General features: G+C 43.0%; 1 protein-coding gene across 1 annotated transcript in view; it reads right to left on the bottom strand.

Moving 5' to 3' along the window:
- Window positions 1-11,594: 11,594 nt before the first annotated feature.
- The window catches only part of septin12 (septin 12), a gene marked incomplete at both ends in the record, with an annotated part of 38,156 nt that continues 33,472 nt past the window's right edge, over window positions 11,595-16,278 (bottom strand). Inside the window, 3 exons of the mRNA XM_080523023.1 lie at window positions 11,595-11,760; window positions 14,607-14,658; window positions 15,622-15,718. Of these exons, the coding sequence (XP_080379149.1) occupies window positions 11,595-11,760; window positions 14,607-14,658; window positions 15,622-15,718 (315 nt within the window). The remainder of the gene's footprint in view (window positions 11,761-14,606; window positions 14,659-15,621; window positions 15,719-16,278) is intronic.

Genomic DNA, 16,278 nt, shown 5'->3' with positions numbered 1-16,278 from the left:
TGATGAAAGGAATACGGATAAACGGTACGACGCGAGCCTGACGGTGGAGGTGGGACTGGAGCATCCAAGTAACATTACGGTGATGGAAATGCTAAGAGGAATAAAGGAGGTGTGTGGAAATGTGGAGGGCTGTCAGTCGAAAGGAGACCGGAAATATTAAATTACCCTGTCATCGAGGAGAGGGAAGGACAAGCTAACAGATGGATTCCTGATTAAAAATGTAAGGATAATGGGAAAGGACTTGGCAGTGGATGAGATGGTGGTCTCGTTTTTGAATCTCCCGGTTTATTTGAAAGACGACTTGATCAGGCAGAGGCTGGAGTCGTGGGGGGTGAAAGCGGTGTCACCGATCAAAAGAAGGACTTGACCAGGAACGGACATAGCAGACGGGACTCGGTACATGAAAGTGAAATTCACAGAAGAGGTGATGTCTTTGCCGTACTCTACGAAGTTTGAGACCCTGGTTGGAGTGGATCACTTTAGGGTGATCCACGATAAGCAAGTAAGGGTATGTAGGCTGTGCATTAAGCCAGGACATGTATTACGAGAATGCCCGGAGTTCATGTGTTTCAAATGTAACAAACGAGGACATTATGCACGTGAATGCATTGGAAGGAGAGGAGGGGATGGAGGAGAGAGAGTGAGCAGTGGTGAGGAGGAGGAGGTGGTGGAGGTGGAGGTGGAGGTGGAGGAGGTGGAGGTGGAGGGGGACGAGGAAGAGGAGATGGTGGGAGAGGAGGAAGAGGAGGTGGTGGAGGAGGAAGAGGTGGAGACACAAGGAGAAGGTGGGGAAAGGAGCCATGAAGACATGACGGAGGGAGGAGGACAAGCTGAGGTGGTGGAGGAGACGCAGTTGGAGCCGGAAGTGGAGGGAGGAGCGGCGGGGCCTGGTTCGGTGGAAGTGGAGGGTAAAGAGAGAGAGGAGATTGGAGCCAGCTTCGATAATGCAGTAAGAGATGGAGAAATGGATGAGGCAGGGCCTTCAACAGAGGGCGTGGGAAAAAGAAAAGGTTCCGATGAAGGACTATATGCGGATGTACAGAGGGTGAGGACAAGATCGGGAAGGGGTGCAAAAGCACGAGGGAAGAAGACCAAGGTGGCTATAGGAAAATGACATGGGGGTGCATGTGTTCATTTTTTTTGGTATCTTGACTATGGTCAGGGTTGTTGCTGTCAACACAAATGGACTCAGAGATAGGAAGAAGATGGAGCTTGTGTTGGCAGAATACAAGGAGGAAATCATATGGCTCCAAGAGACGCATTGGACAGAGGACATAATGGAAGAGGTTACCACTCCATTCGTAAGAAGGAGGTGGAATGGACAAGTGTATGTAAGCAATGGAACAGTGTATGCTTGTGGGGTGGCTATTTTATTAAAGAATGGGGTGGTGAATAATGTAAGGAACATAATGAATGACAATGAGGGAAGAGTAGTGGGAGTGGGGTTTGAACATCAAGGGATTGAGTATGCACTGTATTGCATACAGTATATGCACCAAATGTGGATAAATATAGAAACGGTTTTTTTGAATCTTTGAAAGAGAAATGTGTTGGGAATTGTATTATGGTTGGGGATTATAATGTGGTGGTGGATAGGTTAGATGTAACAAGGGGGGTGAAATTTAGGAATGATCCGTCACGCCCAGTATTACTAGAAATGATGCGCACAAGAGGAATGGTGGATATATGGAGGGAGGGGCACCCTGATGCACAGGTTTTTTCAAGGAGACAAATGGTGATGGGGGTTTTGAGACAATCAAGGATCGATTTGTGTTTAGTGAAGAGGGAGGTGAGGCACCTGGTTGGAAAGGTTGAGTATCGGTTTATGGCCTTTAGTGACCACGATGCTCAGTCTTTCCAGCTAGCTGCGGGGAACGTAGGGGGAAGAGGAGGGACATGGTGCTTTAATGCAAGTTTGCTTAAAGATATACGTTTTGGGGTGATAGTAAGAGAGTGTGTGAGTGTTGCTATGGAAGACCAGATGTATGAGAGTGATGTGTGTGTGTGGTGGGAAGGGATGAAGGATAAATTAAAAGCTGTAATAATAGCATTTGCAAAACGGAGAGGGAAAGAGAGGGTGAGGGAGGAAAGGGATTTGCAGAAAAGGTTAGCAATAGAACAGGAGAGAGTTGATAATATTCCAGGGCATGATTTAAGTATTTGAGGGTGGGGGAAGATTTGAGGGAGTTAGAGAAGAGAAAGTGTGAAGGTGCTTTAGTAAGGAGTAGAGCAAGGTATGTGGTTGAGGGAGAAAGGAGTACAGCATTCTTTTTAGGTTTAGAGAAGAAACAGAAAGAGAAAGGGAAAATTAAGGAATTAGAGAATGATAAAGGTGAAATAATAACAGACTTAGTGGGAATAATGGATACTGTGCAGTCATTTTATACAGACCTATACATCTGGGGGTGTGAATGAGGAATGTATGAATAAAGTATTAGAAGCAGTGGAAGCTAGGGTGACAGAAGAAGAAGGGAAAATGTGTGATGCAGATCTAAGGGTGGAGGAGGTTAAGACAGCCATCATGGGGTTAAACCTAAACAAGAGTCCGGGTTCGGACGGGTTGACGGCTGAATTTTATAAAGCATTTGTTGATATCCTGGCCCCTATATTGTGCAGAGTGTATACGTGTATGGGGAATAAAAGGGTGGTTCCGGACTCTATGGGCTTGGGGGTGCTCACTTTATAGTATAAGGGTAAAGGGGACAGGAACAAATTACAGAATTATAGAGCATTATCATTACTTAATTGTGATTATAAAACTATAGCAAAAGTATTAGCTAATAGATTGAATGAAGTAATGAAAAACATGATTGCACCTACCCAGGCCTATGGAGTCCCAGGGAGGGATGTGGCAGAGAATATGTGCACATTAAGGGATGTTGTGAAGGACATGAGGGAGGAAGGGGGTTTATTGTTATCTTTGGATTTAAATAAGGCTTTTGACAGGGTGGAACATGTATTTTTATTGAAAACAATGGAACATTTTGGGATTGGGACTGTTATGAGGGATTGGATTGAATTATTATATAAGAATGCTAGAAGTAAAGTAAAGATAGATGGATTATTGACTGACTCCTTCCCTATGGGTAGATCAATAAGACAAGGGTGTCCACTGTCAGCATTGCTATATAGCATATCTGTGGAGCCATTGGCAGCTTATATTAAGCAGGAGAAAGAAATTAAGGGAATAAATATGCCGGGGGGAGGAGTTAGCATAATCCATCAATATGCAGATGACATGACATGTACTGTCAGGGATGTAAATAGTGTGAACAAAATAATGGGGTGTGTAAACATATATGGAAAGGCTTCTGGTGCAAAAGTGAATGTTGACAAGTCTGAAATGTTGTGTATAGGGGGAGTGAATAATACAGACAATTGTGTTTTTGATTTGAAAATTGTAAAGGGGATTATAAAAGTGTTGGGGATATATCTTGGAGAGGATGACAGGGAGGCTCTTGATTACACATGGACAGGGGTTTTGAATAAAATAAGAACAACATTGAATTATTGGAAGCAAAGGAACATGAAACTGAAGGGAAAAGTTGTAATTGTTAATGCACTGTTAATGTCAAAATATGTTTATGTATTAGGTGTATTGAATGTACCAGAGTGGGTTCTAAAAGAAACCAGGATGTTAGTGTCAGATTGTTTGTGGAGAGGAAAGGGGGTTAAAATAGCGTATGATGTACTAGTAGCAGATTATGATAAAGGAGGGTTGAAACTGGTAGATTTGGAGGTAAAGATGAGGGCAATGAGAGTTAGAACAGTCAAAATGTTTTTGTATGGGGAGGAAGGACATGGATGGAAAGGATACTTTAGGGAATGGGTACATAGATGTGGGGGGTGTGGGGATTATGGGTTGTTGATGTGCTTTAAAGCACGGATGTATGATAGGGTGCCGGAATTCTATAAAGAGGTGTTTAAAGCCTGGGGTAGTTTTTTGCCTGGGGTAGGATATGAGTGTGAGAAGAGAGGGGAGATACTAAATGTTCCAGTTTTATTGAACCCGGTAATAAGAAGAGAGGGGAAAATGTTAGAGTCTAGGAGTTTTTGGAGGGCAGGACTGATTAGAGTAAGGGATTTTAGGTATGAGGTAGTGCCAGGGTTCCTATCAGAGCAGGCAATTATAGAAGTTGTTAGGGAAACAGATGAGGAGATGAGAAAGGGAGAAATAGTGAGCATGTATAATAAAATAAAGCAGAGTATACCAGGGGAGTGGGTGAGGAGGTTAGATAGGGAGTTAAGAGGGAAGGAGCAAACAGAGTTACCTAGGTTAAGACTAGGGAAAGGGGAAACAGTGCAGGACTTCTCAACTGTTAAGGTGAAGGAGTGCTACTGGGCACTGTTGGAGAGCAGAGTGAAGGAGCCTGCGGCAGAGAAGGTGTGGAGGCAGGTGTTCCCAGGATTGGAGGTGAAGAATATATGGAGGAATTTATTTTTGAAATATAATAGTTTAGAATGTACACATTTTGATTTTATGCTCAGGCACAACAGGGTTTATGCTAAGGTGGTGTTGCATCAGGTAGACAGAACAGTTTCGAGGGAGTGTGATGTGTGTGGGATACAGGATCCTGTATGTGTGAATGTAGAGAAATGAAGGGATTTGAAGAAAGGTTGAAAGGACTAGTGAAGAAGCACTGGGGGGTGGAGGTGGTGGGGATGCAGGAGTGGAGGAGGTTGGCGGTTTTTGGGGTGGAGGGAAAGAGGAGGGGAGTGAATATATGGTGTTTAAATTATGTATTATCACAGGCTAGGTATGCAATTTATTTGAGGAGAAATTTAGCAAGATTTGAGGGAAAGTGCATAACGGTGTGGAAAGTCTTTGAGGGATTGGTCAGGAAGAATGTGGGACTGATGCACAAGACAGGGCAAAAAGATTTTGAGAAGTTGTTTATTAGGGATTGTGGGTTTATAAGGGTGGGGGTGGATGGAGGGTTGGAGTTTGATTTAGATTTTTGAAGATGTTTTTTGTTTTTTATTGTTGCATTCATTTGTTATTGATTTATATTAAAGGGTTATTTTGGTTATGAAGGACTGACTGAATAATAGATGGATTTATCTCATACCAAAATGGTATGGGTGTGTTTTGTTTTATTTATTGGTTTTTTAATTTATTTTATTTGAATTAGAATACAATGAAGGCTATACAATTAACATGTATGAATATGTATAGCTATGATTGTATTTAAAATAATATTATTATTTATTTATTTTTATTTTTTTAAAGAGCCGCCGTCTAAGGTTTGCAAGGTTTGCAGATCGGCGGTTCGAGCCCCGGCTGGCCACATGGGGAAGTGTCCTTGGACAAGACACTGAACCCCAAATTTCTCCCAGTGAGCGGGCCGGCACCTTGCATGGTAGCTTGCCGCCATTGGTGTGTGAATGTGCTTTGGATAAAGGCGCTATATAAGTGCAGTCCATTTACCATTTCTCTCCTTCCCAAAAAAGGTGTGACATGTGACGAGACCCATGAAGTGAGGTTCAACATTTGATGTGTTGGATGATCTTAGTATGATACTGTAGCTGATGTGACTTAACTGTTCGATATGATTTTCGAGATTATGAACATTTAGATTGTAAGCTTTGAAATTATGTGTTGTACATTGAAAATCTGAAAATAGTTTAAGAAGATATGTTTAAGAAGCCGACACCAGACACACACCAACAGTGACAATCATTTAATCGTAAAATCAACTGTGTGTTGGTAACTCGCTCTGAGTAATGTTGGTAACTCGCTCTGAATCAAAACACACACAAAACAGCTATGTTCCAATCATCACCCACATAATAAACCTCTCCATCAAACAGGGACACGTCCCCCTTGACTTTAAAATAGCAAGGGTAACCCCACTGTATAAAAAAGGAAGCAAATTAGACCCAGGCAACTACCGACCTGTTTCTATTCTTAATTCCATCTCGAAACTTATGGAAAAAATAGTTTATGAACAGGTTGATAGGTACCTTACCGAAAAAAATCTGATGTATGAATTTCAATCAGGATTCAGAACATCCCATTCCACTGACACATGCCTTCTCTATTTGAACGACCACATCAACCATGAGGTGGACTCGGGCAAGTACTGCGGCATGGTCATGCTGGACCTCCAGAAGGCCTTCGACACAGTAGATCACCACATATTGTTAGATAAACTGAAAGCAATTGGGTTCGATAGAACATCGGTGAGCTGGATGCAATCCTACTTAGAGGGGAGGGAACAGGTGGTTAGTATGAACCGAACACTGTCCCCCCCCCTCCCAGTGACCTGCGGCGTTCCACAAGGAAGCATATTGGGACCTTTACTGTTCCTAATATATGTGAATGACATGTCATCAGCATGTGATTGCAATTTGTTCCTGTTCGCGGATGACTCAGCTCTGCTGGTCTCTGACAGGGACATATTGCAGGTGGAAAAAGCGCTAAGCACTGAACTGAGTAGAATCTGCATCTGGCTAGCTGACAATAAACTATCAATACACCTAGGTAAAACTGAAACCATCCTATACGGATCCCCATCTAAACTCAGAAAGGCTGAAAATTTTAAAATAAAAGTGGGTAACATTAATATCACAAGAAAAGAGGATATTACATACCTGGGCTCCATCTTAGAGGCAAATCTTTCCGGAGATAAAATGGCAGCAAAAGTAATCAAAAAAGTGAACCATAGAACTAGATTCTTGTACAGAATATCCTCACTTGTCAGTAAAAACACACTGAGGACCCTATCAGGAGCTCTCATTCAATGTCACTTCGACTATGCCGTAACATCATGGTACTATAGAACCACAAAGGCCCATAAAACAAGACTCCAGACAGCCCAAAATAAACTGGTTAGGCTTCTGCTAGGCCTCAACCCTAGGACACATCTAACCGCTGCTCATTTTTTGAGCCTTGATTGGCTACGAGTAGAGTGCAGCACAGAGTGCAGCAGCTTGCACTGGGCCTGGTCTTCAAGATACGCTACACCACAAAGACACCCAAGTACCTGTCAACATACTTCCAAAAAGTGAACAACGTCCACACATACAACACCAGAGGAAGCTCCACGAACCACGTTCAACCGCGTTGCACCACAAACAAGGGGTTAAACTCGTTTGCAAACTATGCAGTAAAAATGTGGAACGCCCTTCCTATAATCTTAAAGGAGTGCAAAACACTGCCCACCTTCAAAACCACTCTCAAAAAACATTTACAGGAGGCTGCAATCCGTAACTGGACCCTCTAAATCAAAAATCTGATTAAAAGACCCGAACTACCCACTGTACATACTTTGTGTTCTGTCCCCCGCCCCCACCTGTGGTGTATGTCCCCACCTGTCCTACCCGCTGTACATACCTTATGTTTTGTTGTATTGTTCTTGTATTGTATTGTACATGTTTATCTTGTAGATAGTAATAGTTATTTGTCTGTATTATCTTGTAGATAGTACTAGTTTTTTTTGTCTGTCTTACATGTAACGATGAATTGAGAATCAAGGACCCCAATTGAAATAAGCCAGTGGCTTTCTTGTTTTTTTTTATCCTTTTAGTTGACCTTGTATGTAATATGTACTTTCATGTACCTACTTCTGCAAATCTTCTAATAAAGTTTTCAATCAATCAATCAATGAGTAGCTAGCAGCTAAAAAGGAACATCGCTTTCAACATCTAACTACATGTTTAGCACAACATGCTGATAGAACATCAACATGCTAAAAACATAGCTACAGAAGATTAGATAATTAGATGATCACACAGTTGAACAGTTGTCCTAAAATATACGTTTGTTTACAAGCCAATGTATCACTTACACAGTAGCCTACCGCAGATAATACAGTAAATCCAATTCACTAGTATTCAAGTATTTAGTGATACTAAAACTGTTGTTTGTTATATCGAGTGGGCTCTTCAACACTTCAACTTTGCTAATATGCAAAAAATCTGAAAACTATCATTGAATTATTTTTTAAAGAAACTTTTTGGTCATTTGTGCAGACGTTTTCACCAGACTGTGTCACATTTCTATCTGAATGTTCTGTAGTGTTCTGAATGGTGTATTGTAGCCTTATAGAACCAACCTGACGGCTACATTCACTCTGTTTCACTTCATAACTGTCTGACCTGCCCATCATCCTCCTTGGCACAAAACACATGGGTAACAATTGGACCTTTTAACAATCGGAAAACCACTCCCATCATCTTTTGGAGTGCGCTTATTGGTCCGTCTGTATTCAATGTTTTTCAAGGGTTTGCTTGCTGAAGGCCATACATGTGTAAAACAGGATGTGATCTACCAGGGGGGTATTCCATCAACGTCGCAAGTCTCGCAAGATTTAACAAAATAAGCCTGGATTTGAACTGATGGAATACCCCTCAGGCTAGGTGTATAGTGCATACACAACATATACAACCATATGTACACTACATGGACAAAAGTATTGGGATACCCGAACATCACACCGATGTGTGCTTGTTGAACTTCTCATTCCAAAACCATGGGCATTAATATGGAGCTGGTCCCACCTTTGCTGCTATAACAGCCTCCATTCTTCTGGGAAGACTTTCTACTAGATTTTAGAATATGGTTGCAGGGATTTGCTCCCATTCAGCCACATTAATGAGGTCAGGCACTGATGTTGGGCAAGAAGGACTGGCTCGCAGTCAGCATTCAATTCATCCCAAAGGTGTTCGATGGGGTTGAGGTTAGAGCTCTGTGTGCAGGCCAGTCAAGTTCTCCCAGACCAAACTCGACAAACCATGTCATTATGGACCATCACTTATGTCATCACTTTGTGTATGCCATGCTGAAACTGGAAAAGGGCCTTCCCCAAACTGTTGCCACAAAGTTGGAAGCATACAATTCTCTAGAATCACATTGTATGCTGTAGCATTAATATTCCTCTTCACTGGAACTAAGGGGCCTAGCCCAAACCATGAAAACAGCCCCAGAAGATAATTTTGTCCACATACTTTAGTCCATATAGTGTATGTTCTGGGCTTCAGCCATGCAATAACATTCAGTAAAGCTACAGTAAAATGGCAAGTCGTGTCTGCAATGTAAAAGTAAATTCTGATTTATTCTATCTGCTACAGAACACTGTTTTAAATCTGTAGTAGAATGGGTAAAACATAATACAGCAGTGTATCAGTATTTACGTACGAGTGAATCAACAAGCTGACACCAGACACACACCAACAGTGACAATCATTTAATCGTAAAATCAACTGGTTTACATGGATGTTAATATCGAAAAACAAAATGAAACAAGGACTAGGATCATGTTGGAGCTGTTAGTACAGGTTTGAGTATAACACAGTGGAGGCAGGAGATAAAAACATCAACATGTTATGGGTACAGTATTAATGTATGTGTATGTATGTATATATGTATGTATGTATGTATGTATGTATGTACAACAGCTTGTATGTCAAGTGTATTAAGCCAAAAGCAAACCACAGCCGTTTGACTGTGCACAATGTCAATGCAAGGTAGCGGATCCGGAAGAGGTGTACTGTACCTTTAAGGGATGACAATGGGCAATGCTCTAATAATCTACGCTATTATAGCAGGGAGTTGCTCAGTAGTTCTATCACAGGGGAAAGAGGCAGTTAGAGTGGCGCGGAGGCAGGATTTGAATGGGGAAACACATATTTGGTTATCTTTGCCCCGCCATTCAATATTTATCGGCACTTCGTCTGTAGGCTTCAGAGAGAGAAAAACCCAGAGCCATAGTACACAGAGTTTGACACGCTAGGTTTGCGATTTAGATTCGAAATGGACGGAATGTCGGCACCAAACGGTCCAAGATTTGAGTTCAAATCTTAGTTAGACTGCTGTCGTCATGGAATGTTTGATGCCAATATGGAGGAAAGTATGAGCGACTATATAAACATAATGTAGCTATATCAAACAAACAGCCAGCGAGCCAGTGCGCCAGACTACAGTTGGAGCCTCTTTTCAGGCTCCTTCTTGTCATACCTCTACCTGCCCTCAAGATGGCGCTATGGCTGCAAAACAGCACATTCGGGTAATTAAAAAAAAGCAGAGAAGAAATCTGTGACTCCCTTTATGTACAGTACCGACACAACAAGGCCCACATGGACAGGTACTGAGCGGAAATCGTGGAAGGAGACGGAGGAGGGAGGACATTTTCCAAAAAACATTCCCATTCAATGTGGTCGGATCAAGTCTCTTGGCCTGCCCCCCACCCCCCCACGGCTCCTCAGACCACCAGACACAGCATGCATTTTTGTTTCTTAAGCAGCTAGGATGACAAAAAGGTGTATATTGTGAAATAAAACAAACCAAAAAAATGCATATCAATTCAAACCATTTTGGGGGGGAAAAGAAAGACATTTGAGTGTTTAAAAAATAAAATAATCCAAATTCTAACTGAAAGAAATGTCACATTATTTAAAAGTCACATTATTTATTTGGTTTCATTTCAGCAGAGCCAGTAAATGTGGAACTGCAAAAAATATTGTGAGAGGGTTGCTTCTAGATGCTTCCCTAGGCCTTTCATATGGCATGTGTCTAGAGAAGAGTCTGTGTTCTGCATGGTTCTGACTCTAGATGGTACATTATAGACATTCACACGGTTCATACCAGTGTGAGAGTGTGTTGTAGGGGTTCATAAGCCTTTCCTAGGGTCCATACCAGTGTGAGTGTGTTATACTGTAGATGTTTATAAGCCTTTCCTACGGTCCATACCAGTGTGAGAGTGTGTTACACTGTAGGTGTTCATAAGCCCTTGAAAGGGTATATACTTGAGTGAATATGTGTTAAAGATGTTCTTCAATTCAATCAAACATCTGCATTGCAGATTCATGCAGTAGCGATTCACTTGTTTTGATCGTCAGTTGAAATTTGGAATGGTTTTGGATACGGTACTGTAAATGCCAGGTACAATAGACTCGTACATGTACAGCAAAGCTTCCAGTTTCCAACATACTACATGGACAGTAGTTTAATAAACAAACAAAGTGCGTACACTTCGCTTCTCGGGAGATTTGATTGAATGGGGCAGACCGTCTAAACACAAGTGAACACACCCTCTTACACACACAGACACACAACCCTCTCTCTCTCTCACACACACACCCTCTCTCTCTCTCTCTCTCTCTCTCTCTCTCTCTCTCTCTCTCTCTCACACACACACTCTCGCTGACTGTGTCGTATTCCTGTCCCAGAACACACACACACCTCCCACTCCCCCCCCCCCCCCACTCCTGTGTGAAGCCCTCCTTCCAGAAAATATATACTCATTCTCCAAAAATATATTCATATATGAAGTTTAAATGCATTTCTTAACAATAATAGTCTTTAGTAAAACTCAATAGAATTTAGTTTTTTTTCATATCGAAATCCAAGGTTGTGTGGTCCTCCCCCAAAAAATCTCTCGTTAGCGGAGAAAAAAGTTCCTCTCTCTTTTTCTCTCTCTTTCTCTCTCTCTCTCTCTCTCTCTTGCTCTGATTGGAAGAGGAATGGTGGTGCCATTCCACTTGCAGTCACAGGGTGGGGGGATGGGAGTGGGGGTGGGGTGGAGAAAAAAACAACAACAGGAAACGGGGAAGCTGTGAGCTGGAGGACGGCGCTGCGGGTCTCTCCGCTCCTCTCAGAGGTGGCTTTCCGACTCGCTCTTGTCCGATGTTCCGTTCTCCAGACGGAAGGAGGAAAGTGCCAGTCCGTTGACGTTCGCGTTGCTCTCGTTCAGCCTCCGCACCCGGTAGGTCTCGTAATGGATGTTGTGAGCGACGTCCTTCAGGTCTTGCAGGTGGGACCTTTTGGAGTGGGGAGGGGGAGGGGGAGGGGGAGGGGGACAAAACACAAGAGAGAACAAGTTCAAAACCTTCTTCTAAACGGGTCTGACTCTAGTCGGAAATGAAGGCCATAGGCAAGGTGGAATGTGAACAGGCTTATATTAGGGAAATGTCATCCTGCTTAACATTGGAAAGGATACCATACACGATTAAGGGTAAAGAAGACTCCTTTAAAAAGGTATGGGGACCATTTTTTAATATGTCCAGCAAAAGGATGTGGGGAACTTACTAGCTAACGAGGGAAACTCTGGGGGATACAGAGAGCTCTATGTACATGTGAGGTGGTGATGGGTTAGACTTTTTGACAAGGTGCTCTATTTGTAAAATGTCCCAACTAGCTTATGCCCCAGCTTCACTACCGTATTTTCCGGACTATAAGTCACACTTTTTTTCATAGTTTTACATTACCGTCTACAGCCGCGAGAGGGCGCTCTGGGCTTGTGACAACTATATGCTGCTCCTGTACCACTGAAGAAATTAACTGAAACATTAACGGGAGCTTGGTGAACTTGTTTACTGGTAACTTGCTTGTTGGACTAGCTGGCTTGTTATGTTAATTTAGCCTATTCAGCCTCCCAGGTATGTTCTTTATGCTATTGTGTAGCTGAATAACTGTTAATGTGTTATGTTAACATACCGGACACCTATTCAGCCTGTTGTTCTGTGTGCTATTGTGTAGTTGAATAACTTGCTTTTCCAGATTAAATGGCTGTTCTTGGTCTTGGATTTTGTGAAATACATTTCTAAATAAATGCGACTTATAGTCCAGTGCGATTTATATGTGTTTTTTTCTTCATGACGCATTTTTTACTGGTGCGACTTATACTCCGGAGCGACTTATAGTCCAGAAAATACGTACATCACGGACTTCCTGACTGACAGGTCTCAGCGGGTGAAGCTGGGGAAGAGCATTTCCAGCTCCAGGTCCACCAGCACGGGCTCCCCGCAGGGCTGCGTCCTGTCTCCAGCACTGTTCTCCCTATACACCAACAGCTGTGTCTCCCGCCACCCCTCGGTCAAGCTCCTGAAGTTTGCAGACGACACCACCCTGGTGGGCCTCATCTCCAGGGGGGACGAATCTGCCTACAGGGGTGAGATCGAGGGGCTGCAGAGCTGGTGCAGTTTTAACAATCTGGAGCTCAATGCTCTAAAAACAGTGGAGATGGTGGTGGACTTCCGTAGGAAAGCAGCCCTGCCCCCTCCCATCACGCTGGGAGGTACCCCGGTGGCCTCCGTGGAGTCATGCCGCTTTCTAGGCATGACCATCTCCCGGGACCTTAAGTGGGAGCGGAACACCGAGGCCCTCACGAAGAAGGCCCAGAAGAGGATGTTCTTCCTCCGGCAGCTGAGGAAATTCAGGCTGCCGAGGTCTATGATGGTCCAGTTTTACACGGCCATCATAGAGTCTATCCTCACCCACTCCATCATCACCTGGTTCCCCGCTGCAACGACCAAGGACAAGGCCAAGTTGCAGCGGGTGATACGTTCAGCAGAGAGGGTGATCGGCTGTCCCTTGCCCTCCCTCAACTCCCTGCATGACACCAGGGCTCTGAGGAGGGCAAGGAAGATCATGGCAGACCCCTTCCACCCGGCCACGGCCTCCTCACCCTGCTTCCCTCTGGAAGAAGGTTGCGGCTGCCTAGGACATTAAAGGCCCGCCACAGGCTCAGTTTCTTCCCCTCAGCCGCCAGGCTGCTAAATGACTCTGGCTTCCCCCTCCCCCCCGCCTCCAAGTCTGCCCAGGACTGAACATGCACTGGCCCTTGAATAACTCTGCACTGCACTTTATATACAGCACTATTCATGCACTGTCTGTCCTGTGTTGTCCTGTTTTTGCCTGTCTTTGCATTTGTATTTGTACTTGTTTTGTTCATATATGTGAAAAAAGCATAAATGCACCTTCTGTAAATGCCAAAGCAAATTCCTACATGTGTCAAGCATAATGGCAATAAACGTTATCTGAATCTGAATCTGAATCTGAATCTGAATACATCAGAAAATAGTAAACATGTATTTTCTTTGTTTTACCCTCTAGTAGTACCCATGTGTTTTTCTTTTTGTGTTTTCTTTCTTTTTTCTTTTTTTCCCCGTGTCTTTTTGTTTTTGTCTTATTTCATATATATATATATATATGTTTTCTTCTTTTTTTCATCGTTTTCTGTCTTTTTTTAGTTTTTTTTTGTTTCTCTTCTGTGTGTCTTCTGTTGTTTTTTGTTGTTAGCTTGTGAGGTGGGTATTAATGTGTGTCTGTCTTTCTCGTTGGATGTTGTGTTGTCGCTGTGCTCCATGTTTTACTTTCAAGAAAAACAATAAATATATTGCAAAAAAAAAAGGGGGAATGTTCAAATGTTGCAGAGAGTGGTTCCTTCCCGTTGTCCTCCTGAAGTGCGTTTTGATTTGCCCCAATCGTCACGTCTTGGATGGAGGATGTTTGATTAGAGAGGGCCGGACACTTCCTTCACCTGGCTGAGAGGTGACCTGACTGTGCCTGCGCTACCGATGAAACACACTTTGGAAAAGAGCAGCGTGGGAAAAGTCAGCTATCCCCCACTGACTGAACTCCAGGAAGGAGTTCCCAGCCCTGAGACAGACACACAGACGTCTCTCTCAACCCATGGCCTCTGGGAGCTGGTTAGTCCTGACCCCTGACTTCTGACAATGAAAATGTCTTGTGACCTGTGTGACCTGAGATGACCTCTCAAGGTCTGTCATTAGCCCCCCCCCCCCCCCTCAGGTGAAGGTGTTAGGGAGTAGAATGAAAAAGAGCTGTTTGAGTAAAAGCACACAAGCACACCCCACACACTCACCTTATCAGCAGATCTCTCAAGTTGGCGAACTCACAATGTGCCACATTTTCAACTATGGGGAAAAAAAGAAAAAAAGAAGTCAGCTGTAAGTCACAAGCTGTAGTAGTCACAAACCAGATGAATTTGTCTGACGCATGACACAAAGAGAGACAAAGAGAAAGAGATGAGAGGAAGAGAAATTGTAAAAGCCATGTTTGCCAAGGGCCCACTAGGTGGCAGTGCAAGTCCAGACATGTGAACGAACAGAGCCATTTAGAGACTGACTGAGTCCAGTTGTCATACATGTACAGATGTGTGCATTCATTGTCTTTACCAGTACACATCATCAACGTAGACACTCTCAATAAACACAACCTCCCTAGTATGAAACTCAGTTAGAAACGGTTGGAGGTTTAGGGCCATATCAGACACAGCCCAGTTGGCCTGTGGGGTGGTAACTTGCGCTAAATTGACGGCGATGCGGTAGAGGGCGACCCTTTCTTTTTTTTCACCGAGGAGATCCGGGGCTATTCAGAAAACATTGGGGGGCCGAGCCCCATGTGCCCAGGCCTAACAACGTCACTGACCATAACCATAAGCCTTGCCCTTACCGTAACCACAACCATAATCCTTACCTTAACCACAACCATAATCCTTACCTTAACCACAACCATAATCCTTACCTTAACCACAACCATAATCCATACCTTAACCACAACCACAATCCTTACCTTAACCACAACCATAATCCTTACCTTAACCACAACCACAATCCTTACCTTAACCACAACCACAATCCTTACCTTAACCACAACCATAATCCTTACCTTAACCACAACCATAACCCTTACCTTAACCACAACCACAATCATTACCTTAACCATAACCATAACCCTTACCTTAACCACAACCACAATCCTTACCTTAACCATAACCATAACCCTTTCCTTTACCATAACCACAACCATAACCCTTACCTATTCCTAATCCTAACCGTAACCCCTTACTTTAACTATTATCTTTAACAGACACTCACCCTCTATGATGCCCCATTTGGTTTTCCTGCCCAGGACCTTGTTCCCGTTCACCTGGTGCTCCTTGTCTGTACCCACCACGGCAAAGGGAATATCTTCCTGCAAATGGAATTCAGTAGACAGGTAGAACAGTGAACAGCTGAGTCTGACAGGTAGAACAGTGAACAGCTGAGTCTGACAGGTAGAACAGTGAACAGCTGAGTCTGACAGGTAGAACAGTGAACAGCTGAGTGTCTATTATGAAGTAGGTATTAACAGTGAACAGCTGAGTCTGACAAAAAGAAAACTAAATGTATGATTTTGACAAAGAACATTTTTCCACAAACATCATATTCAGAAATAAGTATTCAATTAAATGTTATAATTCGTGGTACACTCTTTTGTCTTTTGAGAGGCACCCTTTGAAGAACACTTGAATCCTGTAATAGAGTAACAGAGTCATATTTACAAAAGAAAATCAAGGTTAACTATTTGCATCATCTTTGAGTCGGATGTGAAAAAAAACTGAAATAAAATAGATTTCACAAACCTGGTTACAATAAGTAGCTAATTAACCAAACACAAGTTTGGTTTTACACTAAAAGCTAAGTATAACTAAATAAAACTAAGACTTGTTGGTAATACTTAAAAAGGTGGTACAAATAGTTTTTTTTCCTGGA

The sequence above is a fragment of the Nansenia antarctica genome, assembly GCF_963989245.1.
Source record: "Nansenia antarctica genome assembly, chromosome: 2".
Taxonomy (NCBI): domain Eukaryota; kingdom Metazoa; phylum Chordata; class Actinopteri; order Argentiniformes; family Microstomatidae; genus Nansenia; species Nansenia antarctica.
The sequence above is the reverse complement of the archived record's forward strand: the minus strand, read 5'-3'. Positions and strand labels throughout refer to the sequence as shown.